Source organism: Pongo pygmaeus, chromosome 17, assembly GCF_028885625.2.
Source record: "Pongo pygmaeus isolate AG05252 chromosome 17, NHGRI_mPonPyg2-v2.0_pri, whole genome shotgun sequence".
NCBI lineage: Eukaryota > Metazoa > Chordata > Mammalia > Primates > Hominidae > Pongo > Pongo pygmaeus.
The window spans coordinates 94,948,418-94,962,706 of record NC_072390.2 but is presented as its reverse complement, the minus strand read 5'-3'; the positions used below and the strand labels follow the sequence as shown (position 1 = coordinate 94,962,706).

At 51.2% G+C, this 14,289-nt stretch overlaps 1 protein-coding gene across 5 annotated transcripts in view; it reads right to left on the bottom strand.

The window, feature by feature from the left end:
- Nucleotides 1-6,980, bottom strand: part of CTDP1 (CTD phosphatase subunit 1) — a 75,425-nt gene extending 68,445 nt beyond the window's left edge. For 2 of the 5 annotated variants that reach the window (XM_054460865.2, XM_054460864.2), the window contains exon 1: nucleotides 6,489-6,961. In XM_054460865.2, coding sequence (XP_054316840.1) covers nucleotides 6,489-6,802 — 314 coding nt within the window. In that variant the 5' untranslated portion in view covers nucleotides 6,803-6,961. Of the gene's footprint in view, nucleotides 1-6,488 lie in introns of all 5 variants that reach the window. The other 3 variants (XM_054460863.2, XM_063653882.1, XM_054460866.2) reach the window with 3 other exon arrangements.
- Between the last annotated feature and the right edge of the window lie 7,309 nt (nucleotides 6,981-14,289).

The following is a 14,289-nucleotide window of genomic DNA, read 5'->3' as shown; positions in this document are numbered from 1 at the left end:
CTGTAATCCCAACACTTCAGGAGGCCGAGGCAGGTGGATCACCTGAGGTCAGGAGTTCGAGACCAGCCTGGCCAACGTGGTGAAACCCCGTCTCTACTAAAAATACAATAATTAGCTGGGCATGGTGGTGGGCACCTGTAATCCCAGCTACTCAGGAGGCTGAGGCAGGAGAATCGCTTGAACCCAGGAGGTGGAGGCTGCAGTGAACTGAGATTGCACCGCTGCACTCCAGCCTGGGTGACAAGAGTGAAAATTCATCTCAAAACAAAAAACAAACAGCTTCAAAGGAACAAGTGTTGTTGTTTTGTCTCCTGTGCAGCCACAGGGGTGGGAGCCCCAGGCTGGAGTCCAGTGCAGTGCAGTCGTCAGCTGTGGCTCACGCTCTGCACCTGGTTTAGTCGCCCAGAGCCCAGACGCAGCCATCCTGGAGAACATGCACAGGTGGGGCTCTGGCAGCGGTTACCGAAACTGTGGCTGTAAAGCACAACGTCTGAGGAATGTGAAGAAGGAACAAGGGCAGCCCAGCCTGATTCCCAACACTGCACACATCCACACAGAGCCGCGGCTGGAAAGCTTCAACACTGCCACTGTGGTCTAGAGCGAGTCATCCAACAAAACCAGTTCCCAGCACATCTCAAAACCACATGGCACCACGTGCACCACTGCCATTCAGACCCTACTGCCCTCTCTGCTGGGTAAGCAGACCTGCAAGGATGGTCCTTGCCTCAGAACCTCAACAGACCCCAGGGAGCCATGGTGTCAAATGCTTCCAGCCTGAAAACACTTTAACCCCCTGGTGGTATGCTCAGGACAAATAGCCAATTGCTCCGGTGCAGGCCCACCAGTGAACTGGTGAAGCCAACATGATGCTGGGTATCGACTCACTAACTCCATCATTCCCGCCAGTCTATAATCAGCACAAAAAATGCATCAAAATCGTATGACACCAGCATTCTTCACCATTTAAAGCACTGTAGGAAAATTACTCTTTTAAAAGCCACTTCAAAAATATTACAATTAAATGAGTTAAATTTTAGCTCAAGTTCCTCTTAAAATTGTAAGGAATTTTGTACATATATAATGCTAAATATATATTTAAAAACCTATCAAGACCATCTCTTCATAATCACGCGGAGAACCAAGGACGGAGGCTCTCTCAAGGGCCTGAGCACACCACGAGGTACCTGCACCGTCCTCCTCACCAGGACCCTCACACCCCGTAAGGGGCACTGCGGAGAAACCGGGACTAGAGACCACAAGCTCCCCGCACCGTCCTCCTCACCAGGACCCTCACACCCCGTAAGGGGAACCGCGGAGAAACCGGGACTAGAGACCACGAGGCGCCTGCACCGTCCTCCTCACCAGGACCCTCACACCCCGTTAAGGGGAACCGCGGAGAAACCGGGACTAGAGACCACGAGGCGCCTGCATCGATCCTCACTAGGACCCTCACACCCCGTAAGGGGCACCGCGGAGAAACCAGGACTAGAGACCACGAGGTCCCTGCACCATCCTCCTCACCAGGACCCTCACACCCCGTAAGGGGCACCGTGGAGAAACCAGGACTAGAGACCACAAGGTCCCTGCACTGTCCTCCTCACCAGGACCCTCACACCCCGTAAGGAGCACCACAGAGAAACCAGGACTAGAGACCACGAGGCGCCTGCACTGATCCTCACTAGGACCCTCACACCCCATAAGGGGCACCGCGGAGAAACCAGGACTAGAGACCACAAGGTCCCTGCACCGTCCTCCTCACCAGGACCCTCACACCCCGTAATGGGCAGGGCAGGTCCAAACTTCTTGGAACCTCAGTTTCTTTCCGATAGAGTGAGGAGGTTCTTACTTCTGCCAGACAGGATGAAGCCCGATAAAAACATACAATCTTATTAAAGATCAAAACGACAATCTAGTGACTATTATAACTTCACCCAAATGCAGTGTTTTTAAGTTCCCAGAATGGTTCTTTGTCTAAAAATAACCACTGATTTGGTTAGGATGAATGTTGCTGGTGACAACAATGCAGGCAACAAGGGCACGGACCCACCCTGCCTGGTGACAACAACGCAGGCAACGAGGGCACGGACCCATCTTGCCTGGTGACAACAATGAAGGCAACGAGGGCACAGACCCACCCTGCCTGGTGGCAACAATGAAGGCAACGAGGGCACGGCCCACCCTGCCTGGTGACAACAATGAAGGCAACGAGGGCACGGACCCACCTTGCCTGGTGACAACAACGCAGGCAACGAGGGCACGGACCCACTCTGCCTGGCTGGTGCTTTTCACAGGTTCACTCACACCTGCTATTTATAGAGGGAGATTTTACGGGGCCACAGGTTCCATTACCTCTCCGCAGTGCTCTGCCTCAGTAACTGATACCAAGCTACACAAGGCTCACTCACACATACCCACGTGAGATTCTTCTTTCTTTGTTAAAATTCCGTGCTATAAAGAACTGTTTAGACTGACGTTGTAATCTACGCTCTGGATCAGCGTGTACTCTGCTCCTCGGCACTGTGAGCATGCTGGCTGCACGTGTACAATCAACACCCACACCTCTCAGTTTCTCAAACAGTCTCAGCTAAACAAGTGACTGTCAAGCAGCCGGCAGCCAGTGGGGTCAAGAGCCACCTTTACTAAGGTGACGGCACACGAGCGGACGCTTGAGCTCAGCACACTCAGGCTGCGGCCGCTGTCTGCTCTCTGCAAGCTCCAGTTTAGCAGATTCAATGCTATGTTTTCAAAGATACTTCCCGTTATTCCTGAAAAATAAGTATTTTTATAAGCCCTGTGAAAGGATCAAGATAAAGGAACAATAATGGGTAGGCACCCTCCAGTCCCAAAACCGTCCTGGGCCAGAAGCTAATTCATAACGCCTGCAGGGTGAACACAGCGACCAAGCCTCAAGAGAGACAGGCTGTCCTCCCCGTGAATCCCACATCTCGTCAGCGGTGTCCTCAACAACACCCTCGGGAAATCTGATTTCCCAAGACTTTCTCCAAAGGCCCCTCACCAAGGAGCCACCAGGGCACGCAGGCACCCAGTAAGCCCTTGAGGGACCAAAACCGTGTGGCCACATCAAGGCCTTCACCCAAGCCAGAATTCCAACGTCAGATCGCCTGCGCATTCCTCAGGCAGCTGCCCTGAAACCCTGTTTCTGACACCTAAGTTTCTGATCCGTCAGCTGGGCAGGACCTGCTCTCTCTCACCAAGAGCCACGGGGTTCCATTGGCGCTGGGAGGTCTGTGTTAAAAGGAACCTCCTTTAGCACAAGTCCAGGAGCAGATTCCGCACCTCCCCTGCCCTCACATGCAGATGAGCTGCAGCCAGGGTTGGAGCCTCCACAGAAGCAGCTGTGGATTCTGTGCATGCTTGTCTACACGAGTGCGTGTCATCTGCATAATCTGAAAGGGGTACTCTAAGGATCAACACACGATAATCAGTCTACAAACATTTAAAGCAAACTTCAACCAAATGCTTGCTCTCCCAGATGAAGATCTCAGGAACCTGTAACTTCAAGAAAACTTTCAGAGGTGGTCAAGAGAAGTCAATTCTAAAACAGCCCACGTGCAATTCTGGGAACTTGCTTAGTAAAAGTCAAACACCTGGGCTAGTAAGCAGAGTCAATGACGGTTTAAGGCAGTTCCTCTTCCCTGATGTCTTCACCTTCCAGCCTCCAAGTGGTGTGACACCACAGAAGAGAACCGTGGAGCTGTTACTGGAAATAGCCACACCAGCAATCAGAGAAAAAAAGAAAAACGCAGGAAAAACCTTTTAAGTGAAAGTATTGTGACTCAGGCTCTCTGGAGGAAGGGAGATGCTCTTCAACAACTGACGTCCCAGAGGCATCGCAGGGATGAGAACTAAACTCACGCCCATCACCTTCCAACATCAGGATGGAATTATGCCCAATATTCTCTACTTCATCACAAAGCGGCACAATCTATTACGGAAAGACTTCCATATATCATCAGTCCCTCAGTCTCACGGGGGACGGGCTGCAGAACTCCTTTAGATACCAAATTCCGCATCCGCAGATACTCAGGTCCCGCAGTCAGCCTGGAGAACCCACGGATCCAGAAAGTCAGCCCTCTGTATAAACAGGCTGGGCTCCACATCCAGCAAACAGTGTCGGGCGTGGAACCCACGGATGTGGACAGCAGACGATTTACCGAAAAACATCTACATAAAGGTGGCCCTCGCAGACCAAAGTAAGTTGTTCGAGGGTCAGCTTTAAACTGTGTATAAACAGCTGCTGAGCTGGAACTCAACGTCCTGGAGAAATCCATCACTGTTGGGCTTTAAGCAAAAGCTGCGGAGATTTCTACCTGCAACTCTCTATGGAGAGATGTCGGCAAAGCCACCCCAAGTCCACAGTGCAGGGCGCTACTCCCATCACGGGGGTGCTGACAGAGAAACGCACTTGTAACCCACCCTGCTCACAAAATCTGTCAACAAGTGACTGACTCTAGTAATTTTCAACTGTGTTCCACACAGGTGCAGCAGGCATTTTGGGGAGGCCAACACATACCAGCTCCCAAAGGCACCCCCCAGAGCCAGGGCAGCGTCATCTGGACCACACGGAGCGGACCGTCAGCAGCATGGACTCCTGCTGCAAATGCACCTCCCGAATTCAGCTAATGCAACTGCGAGGCAGGAACCCGATTCCAAACAGACGACCAGAACTGCCAGGGCACATGCACACAGGGCTTTAGACTAAAGCCTTTCCAGTCGCTCCTTCCCGGATCTATGGCACCCACGCCCACTGCACGGGCAGGAACACCTCCGGAAATGCTGACGTCACACCACCACCACCACCACACTCCCCAGAACGCTCATAAAACCGCTATACACAAACCCAGAGGAGTACACGGAAATGGGGAAGGAGGCACCTCAAATTCCAGGCAGCAACGTCTGTGGCTTTCTCTAAGGCAGGGATTTACCTGCCGCCCATGGACTGGGGGCAGAGAGATGAGCCTCCTGGAACCAGAGGGACACCTGGTGCCACACAGACGCTCCATCTGAGGAGAAATGATATTACATCAGTGTCTCAAAGGGCCCTGTGAGGTACCCCAAGATCTCAAACAGCACCTCCCTGTAAACACTGCCGACTGCTGGGAACCCGTCATCAAGCTCATGACCTGGCTGACTGACTGATGCACTGGGTTGGTTTTATTCACTAGACTGACTGAACATGGAATTTCAATACTAACTTGCCACATAACCAAGTTACTCACCTGTCTAGGCCAAAGTGGCCCTTTCTGTACAATCAGAGGAACAGAATGAAACATCAGTAGGGCTCTTCCATCCTGGGGTTTTCTGTCCAGGGAATACACCAGCATTGGGGTCTGCCTCCACAATCCTCCCAGGTATGGCCAGTGCCCACTGAGGAAGCGGTGCAGGCATTTTCTGGGAGGCAAGGCCCTGAACCTCCCAGCCCCACCCACCAGCACGCAGGGGGCAGGAGTGAGTGCCCGTGCCGAGGGCCAAGGACCCAGGCTCTGTCTCCAAAGGAAGCGGAACCAGGACGTTCTGGGGCTGTGATGGGAAGACTCCTGTCCCAGTCCTCACTCCTGCGGAACCAGATGCAGAGCAGATCCTCAACAAACACAGGGTCAGGGCAAGCCACAGGGACAAGGAACGGCGGCTGCCGAAGAGGGAAGAGAGTGGCATCCCCAGAAGGAGCGGCACCTTTCCCAGAGGGAGCTCACGCCCGGCCCACTGCAGGCTGGAGTGTCCACCTCTCCCTGGAGTTTCTGTTCTCACAATCAAAACTACCAAAGCCAGGCCACGCGAGCCCGCCCATCCCAGAACACAAGGGTAGATTCAGACATGGCTGGACACTTCGGTGTTACAGAAACATATCCCCTTCTGGGGTCAGAGCACAGTTACTGAGAGCTGTGGAGTCTGTCACACGCCCACGTCACCCTGAAGCAGCCTGCGACAATGCCCACTGAGGTCAACCACGGGGCCACTGCCTTCGCTGCAGGCCTGGGTTCCGCCCGTTCCTTAGCCACGAAACAGAACTGCACCAGGTTTTACAACTGCGTTTCACAAAGTTTACAAAAATTTAAAGATGTGCACACACCCAACAGTTTATATTTCAATTACAGGTCTGGAGCCTGCCTGATGACTCTTGTGCTCACAGCCACCCATGAGTTTTCCTAAGTCACAAAGGTGGAGCTAAAGGAAAGGGCGGGGACTATCACTGCAGAAAGAAAGAAACAAACATCATCGCTTTCCCAAACAGTAACTTCGTGTAGCTATGCAGGACGCTTTCCTTTTATCTCAAAATGCTCCCCGTTGGTAAAACCACAGGTGGTGACTATCCAGTTTTAGGGGAGAAGCGTAGTGCCTGAGTCCCGCTTTATCGCCCCCTCACCAGGGGCGCCCCTGCCCACCGCGGACGCAGCAGCCCGGGGGGGTCCCCCAAGATCCCTCCCGGAGCCGCCCGCCCTCGGCCCCGCCCGGCTTGGCACACTCACCCTGGGGCGACCACCTGGCCCGGCTGCGCGCACAGCTCCCGCACCACGCCCGCGCGCTCCGACCTCAGCCTGCGTTCCGGCCGCGCAGGGCGCACGCAGCCCCCGGAGGCTACACGGGACTGAGAGGCCCCGGCGGGCTGCGCGGAAGCAGCGGCCTCAAACACGGCCAGCACCGAGCCGATGCGCACGGCCGCGCCCGCCGCCACCCTCCACTCCAGCAGGCGCAGCGGCGCGGGCCCCGGGCAGCGCACCTCGGCCACAGCCGCCGTCGGGGCGCCCTCGGCAGGAACGCGACCCGCGGCCGGCACCTCCATCGCGGACAGAGGGCGGGCGGGCGGTCGCTACGGGGCCTGCGCTGCGCTCAGAGCGCAGCGCCCACCGCGGCGGCACAACCCAGGCTGCGACGCTGTAGTTCCTCTCGGTACCGGCTTCCACCCGCCGCCTGGCCCGCGCCGACTTCCTGGAGGGCGCGTGACGTCACGGCAAGGGCGCCGCGTGCGTGCGTGCGTACGTGCGCGTGTAAACACGAGCGCCGCGCGGGGCCGGGGCCGGCTCCGTCCTGGGGCTAAGCCTGCGTGCCGGCCGTGAAGAAGTGCGTTCCTGAGCCCTACCTACTTTTCCTCGGAGCGCTGGCACCGTGGAGCAGCGGCATGCAACGCGGGCCGCTGTCCCCCAGTCCTAGTGACGGTCCTGGCGCGCTCGGAACTACGTATCCCGGCGTGCACTGCGGGCAGGGCACGGCGGGACTACGAGTCCCAGCGTTCAACGCAGGCCTGCGTGCCATTACCCCGTCACGCGCTGAGACCAAGCCTCCTGAGACTACGAGTTCCGGCATGCACCGCGAGCCGCTCTCCTCGACGCCCATCGCGCACTGCGAGTCGCAACGTCGCGGGCCTACGAGTCCCGGCATGCCTTGCGCGCCGCGGGCCCAGAGACCTGAGGCTGTCGGCGTTCTGGTGGCCCCGCCTCGTGTGCCCCCCGGACCCCACGCCGCGGGAGCTTGGGGGCTGCGGTCTTCTCTTCCTCCGACCTCACCTTCGATGCGGAAGCGCAGGGGCAGGTGCGCCGGCCTCGGCCCGCGCAGGCGGTGGGCCCGTCTGGGGCAAGGCGCCCGGAAGCGCCTGCTTGGTTCAGAAACATCGGACCGCAGCGGGAGGGCGGGCACCGGCGCGTGGTCTCAGTGGCCCCGGGCGAACCCTGATGAGCAGCAGCCGCAAGAGGCTTACTAAAGGAGCCAGTTTCTGCGTTTGTCTGGAATTTACGTGAATTAAGCTGGCGGGCGGGCTACCCAGCCTGTAGTCTCAGCACTTTGGGAGGCTGTGGCGGGCGGATCACCTGAGCTTGGGAATTGGAGACCAGCCTGCGCAACGTAGCAAGACCCTATCTCTAAAATAGATTCATTAATACTTAGCCGGGCGCGGTGGCTGAGGTCCCAGCTACTCGGCAGGCCGAGGCTGGCCAGAGCCAGGCCGCTCTGAACTTTTTATTTTTTCAGCCTTAATACCTGCCAGAATTCTTTTTTTACTATGTATCTTTGTCCTTACATATATACATTTTATGTACAATTGAGATTATCCTGTATTTGCCTTTTCCCCCTCACTTTTATATGGTGACTTTTCTCATGTGTCTGAATACTAACATTTTGGAAACTGTCCGCCTGAAAACGAGCGGAGGCACAGTTTCTCTAAGTAGAGAGTTTATTTGGGCCACACTTGAGCACAAATTCAAGGCGCCCTGAATGTGTACTCCGATTAGCAGTTAACAGTGGATTTTAAAGGCAAAAAAGGGGGCCAGGGAGTGGACTAATAGGAACTTGTTTGTGAGGAATTCTCACTGGTTTACAGAAATAACATTGATTAATGACTGACTATATGTTGTTCAGCTATTGAGTGTGGGTGTAGTGTCCAGTGTGGCGTCATTAGGTTAATTTATAGCTGTTTGTGGCGCTGTTGCCAACAGTAGCAGTTTAAAGAGGTGAACACAGGTCAAGGGGTAGTAGGGCGCGGTTGTCGCCTCATTTGAATGTCTCTCTCTGCCTGATAATTAAAAGGACTCGCGGTCCTCAGATAAAAATTCTCTTTTCTGAAAGCCATTTAAATGTGGTAATTAGAGTGGCCCAGAAGGGGCACAGTGCCTTTTAGCCCTCGCCATTACTTGCTGTTAGGAGTGCATTTTTTGTAGCTGCGGGTTTTTGACTATCTCTGCTGCTTTCTCCAGCCCCTGCCCCCTGACTACAAGGGAAAACGTGCGGCGCTCACGAGAGAGCGTTTATGGGATTTTTTAAAAAATGGGGATTGTGGGAAAATGGCACCAGCAGTCACAGTTTTTCTGTTTCTCACAATCCCATAAAAACAGAGCAACCAGATAACAAAACTAAAAAATGGGCAACATTTACAGACCACTGGATGGTGAAGAATTCCCATGAACCCCTGGTTCACACTGTAAGGACGGACTACTCAGATGTAGCCTGAAGCCGCCTCCTTACATACTGTAAGTTTAGCCTATAGGTTTCTCCATATGTAGTGAACAGTTATCTCATTGGATGTGTGGAGACTGTAACCTACTCTTGAACCAGTCACAGGCGGCAGCACTTTAAACTCTGTTCCAATAAGCCAGACGCGAGCTGTAGCCACCCTGCTGTTTGCAGGCCTCACCTCTGCCTTCTGTGCCTCACTCCCTTTTCTGTCCGTAAGTCTTCGGCCACACAGCGGCACTGGCGTCTCTCTGAGCCTGTTCTGGTTTGAGGGGCTCCCTGATTCCTGAATCATTCTTTGCTCAATTAAACTCTGTTAAATTTAATGTTTCTAAAGTTTTCGTTTGAACACTACCAACAGCGCAAGCCCTGGGTGATGTCGGGGCCTGCGAGAGAAAAAGTAGAGGGGCCGAGGGCTCCACACTCACTGTGTGAACAGGTTTGTCTCAAAGGTTGTTGATACATATCAGCATTCCCTATTTGAACCTGTTCCCACCAGCAGTATGTGAACTTTGGTTTGAAAAAATAATTCTGTAAAATGGGAAGAACCGTGTGTTATTTAGGGACTTTGAAATACAGACCTCAGTGGAACTGACAGATTGATCTAGGTAGACAGATGTAGACATCCCTAGATGATTACAACTCCAACCTGGATAGATGCCATGTAGTCTTCCAATTAGAGATGCTATACAGCAAATGAAACTTACCCATGTCTTTAATTGGTGTGCCACCTTTTGTTAAAATCCGCTATCTTACAAGCATCATGAGAGAAAACGTTAGTATCAGCAGATTGAAACATTTATTGGGAAGAAAGTGAGGCCGCATGAGAAATAGCATGAGCCACAACCCCTTAGTCAAGAATCGTGGGAACAGCTGTGTTTCGTGTGTTTCAGAACTCTGAATTGTTCTGATTTTAGGAAAGTGACGTGTGCATATTCCACTTGGGGCCTGGAGCAACACCCTCATCCAACTGATATTCCTGCAGCAAAATACAAGCAGGACGAAAAGGATCATGGGTCATCTCGTGCCAATTCAGGTTAGACTTTCCTGCCAAATGAAGTACACAAAACTTTTCATGTTTAGAACTGTGAATTTGGTCCAGGCACTGTGGCTCATGCCTGTAATCCCAGCACTTTGAGAGGCCGAGACAGGTGGATCACTTGAGCCCGGGAGTTCAAGACCAACCTGGGCAACATAGTGAGACCTCATTTCTATGAAAAATTAATTGAGTGTGGTGGCGTGCACCTGTCTGGAGTCCCAGCTACTCAGGAGGCTGAGGTGGGAGGGTACATGGAGCCTGGGAGGTCAAGGCTGCAGTGAGCTGTGATTGCACCACTGTCCTCCAGTCTGAGCAACAGAGCGATACCCTGTCTTAAAAAAAATGGATACTACGGCCACAGATAAGAGGTATGGGACTGTAATGCAGTCACCTTTACGTAGTGGCCCAGGGGAAAAGGAGGAATCCTACTCCCCGGAATTCTAGTTTTATCCACGTCTCGGGTGGTTTTGGTGAAACCTGGAAGGATTCTGTGGTCACTTTTCCTCACTGATGTGTGTTTCCTCCAAACTCAACTGTGTCATTTGATCAGCATGCAAGGGTCTGTGCTAGCAAGGCCAGAACAAAAGGAGGTTAAGGGGAAGGACGGCAATTGTGGGAATAGAATATGGCCTTGGGGAGTCCAAGATCTCCTGGGCCTGGGTATCTGTGTGTGAACATCATCTGCATGTATGTTACTATGCTTGGGGCCCTCTAACTGTTTCACAGGCCAACATGTGGCCCCCAAGACCCTTATCTGACACCTTATGTGAAAACTCAGTGGATTAAAGACTAAACAAGAAATAAAGGTATACAATTTCTAGAAAAAAACAGGGGAAAAATTTATGACATTGGATTTAGCGGTGATTTATTGGATATGACACCAAACACACGGGCAACAAAAGTAAAACTAAGGCGACATCAGGCTTAGAAACTTATGTGCATCGAAGGACATAATCAACCTTTCCCTTCTGTGCAGGGAAAAGGTAACCTGTGGAATGTGAGAAAATATCTGCAAATCATGTATCTGATAAGGAGTTAATATCTGGAATATATAGACAACCACTCAACAGTAAAACAAGTCACCTCATTTAAAAATGAGCAAGGGACTTCAACAGACACTTCTCTGAAGAGGATATACAGTCAGCACTCTATCGATGGGTTTTGCATCCCTGGATGCAACCAGCCAGGGATTGAAAATATTTTTATTAAAAAAATATGCCCATGCTGAACATGTACAGACTTTCCTTCTCATTGTTCTCTAAACAATATAGTGTAACAACTATTTACATAACATTTACTTTGCATTAGCTATTATAAGTAATCTAGTGACGATTTAAAGGATGCAGGAGGGTGTGCATAGGTTACATGCAAATACTCCCAGCATCCTTAGATTTTGGTCCGTGGGAGGTTCTGGAACCAGTCTCCCACAGATGCTAAGGGACGGTCGTATTCACAAATGACCAGTAGGCACATGAAAAGATGCTCAAAATCACTGACCATTAGAGAAATGCGAACCACGGTCACAATGAGATAATCCATCCTCATGAGGATGGCTGTGATGGAAACAGCATGGAGGTTTTCCTCAGAGTTAGCATGTGATCCAGGAATCCCACCTGTGCGTATTTACCCAAAGAATTGAAAGCAAGGTCTAAGGAGCCACTTGCACACCCATGTTCACAGCTGCAGTGTTCACAGTAGCCAAGAGGCAGAAACAACATAGTGTCAATCAACAGATGAATGGACAAGCAAGGTGGCCTATCTATGAGATGGGATATTATTGAGCCTTAAAAAGGAATGAAGGCCAGGCGCGGTGGCTTATGCCTGTAATCCCAGCACTTTGGGAGGCCGAGGTGGGCGGATCACGAGGTCAGGAGATCCAGACCATCCTGGCTAACACGGTGAAACCCTGTCTCTACTGAAAATAAAAGAATTAGCTGGGCATGGTGGCGGGTGCCTGTAGTCCCAGCTACTCGGGAGGCTGAGGCAGGAGAATGGCGTGAACCGGGAAGGTGGAGCTTGCGGTGAGCCGAGATGGCGTCACTGCACTCCAGCCTGGGTGACAGAGCAAGACTCCATCTCCAAAAAAAAAAAAAAAAAGGAATGAAATTCTGACCCGTGCTACAACGTGAGTGAACCTTGAAGAAACTATGCTAAGTGAAATAAGCCAGCTGCGAAAGGGCAAATACTGTCTTTTTTTTTCTTTTCTTTTGAGACAGAGTCTTGCTCTGTTGCCAAGCTGGAGTGCAGTGGCATGATCTTGGCTCTGCCCCTTCTCTGAGATGCCTAAAGTCAAATTTATAGAAACAGAAAACAAAATGGTAGTTGCCAGGGCTGGGGGCAGGGTGGGCAGTTGTTTGATGGGTACAGAGTTTTAGTTTTGCAAGATAAAAAAAATTCTGGGATCTGTTGCAGACCAATATGAATAAACAATGCCACTAAAGTGTACACTTAAAAACAGTTAATATGGTAAATTTTATGTATTTTTTAGCCACAATTAAAATGTATTATTATTATTATTATTATTTTTTTTTGAGACGGAATCTTGCTCTGTTGCCCAGGGTGGAGTGCGGTGGTGCAATCTCGGCTCACTGCAACCCCCATCTCTCGGATTCAAGCAATTCTCCTGCCTCAGCCTCCTGAATAGCTGGGACTATGGGCACCCACCACCATGCCTGGCTAATTTTTGTATTTTCAGTAGAGATGGGATTTCACCATGTTGGCCAGGCTGGTCTCAAACTCCTGGGCTCAAGTGATCCACCCACCTTGGCCTCCCAAAGTGCTGGGATAACAGGCGTGAGCCACTACACCCGGCCTGGAGTTAACATTTAAGAAGAAAAGTGTCAGAGGCCTCTACTGGAATTAGATGATTATTTTTCAGACTTATTTTTAGAGATCACTTTGTAGAGTTCTGCTTAATTTTTCGCATAAGAGAATAAATATTCCTATTTTTGAACTAAATAATCTGAGAATGTACTCATTTCATAATGTGAACCAGAATTGCTTGACAAGCACAGAGGTAATGAGAATTAAGTACATTTAAAAAAGCAAATTCCAGGTCTAGTTAGATGCTCTTTAAAGACCATTGCCTGTGACACCTGTTTCTAAAAGTTAATAATCTCTAGGCCAAAAAATAAAAGAAAATGAAATGTTAACCAGTTTTTACTCTCCTTGATGACTTTCTTTTTTCCTTTTTTTACTTTCCTTTGTGATTTCTTTATGAGTTCTTCCTAACTTCCCATTCAGGCCAAAATCATGAACAGCTTTAGATGTTGGTTACACTGTGAACCTTAACACTGAGAACCCACTTACCTTGCTAAGCATCTCTGCAGAGGCAAGGATGGTGCTTATCTTGGGGGGCGGATGACACTTTGTCAGCTGCTGTACCAAGTGCATTGCAGAGCCTGGTCTCATTTCATCTGCACCATGACTCATTGAGATAGCTACGGTTTCCGGCTTACAGATAAGAGAGGAAAGCGAGGCCTGCGGAGGTTTGGGTGCTCAGCTGCACAGCCAGGAGAGGGCAGGACTGGCATCTGGAAGCCAGGTGGCTGACTGCAGACCCTGCTCCCGTTACCTCCACTAGAGATCTTTGTGATCTCAGCTAATGAAGGGGCCGTACTCCAGGGCCGTCAAAGTGAAACGGGACAGCTTTTTCGATAAATACAATTTATCTGAATAATGTAGGAAATATAGAATATAGTTGATGTTTTGTTTGATGTTTTATTTTTGCCCTTCTTCCAAGAGGACTGGCAGGAAGGGGACGGAGGCTGCTAGACTGGTCTGACTTCAGGGGCAGGTGAGAATGACGCCTTGGGCTGGGGCTCACTGTGCCTAAGTGTGCAGTACAGAGAAGGCAAGGCTGTGGGGAGGTGAGGGCAGGCTGGTGGGTGGACGCAGCTCCCTGCTTCCTGCATTTTACAGAGCCCAGCTTGCGCCTGGTCCTGAAGCCATTTGAAGAAAAATATCAGGAGCCAGATCAGGGCAGCAAGGAGTGGAGGCTCCTTTCATTCCTCCATACCCACTAGCTGTCATATAAGGCAACAGTTCTGCCCCTCAGGGAGCTGCCTCACTCAGGCCCACGTTCAGGTTCTGAGCTTTGAACTTCAGTCAGTGTGTCAGCTGTCTGCTGAATTTCAGTCTCAACATACGAGGAATGGAAGGAAATTTCTTTAGCTTGATAAACAGCCTCTACAAAAAACCTGTAGCTAACATCAGACTCAGTGCTTGAAGATGGGAGGCCTTCCCCTAAAATCAGGAATAAAACAAGAATGGCGCTCTTGCCCGTTCTA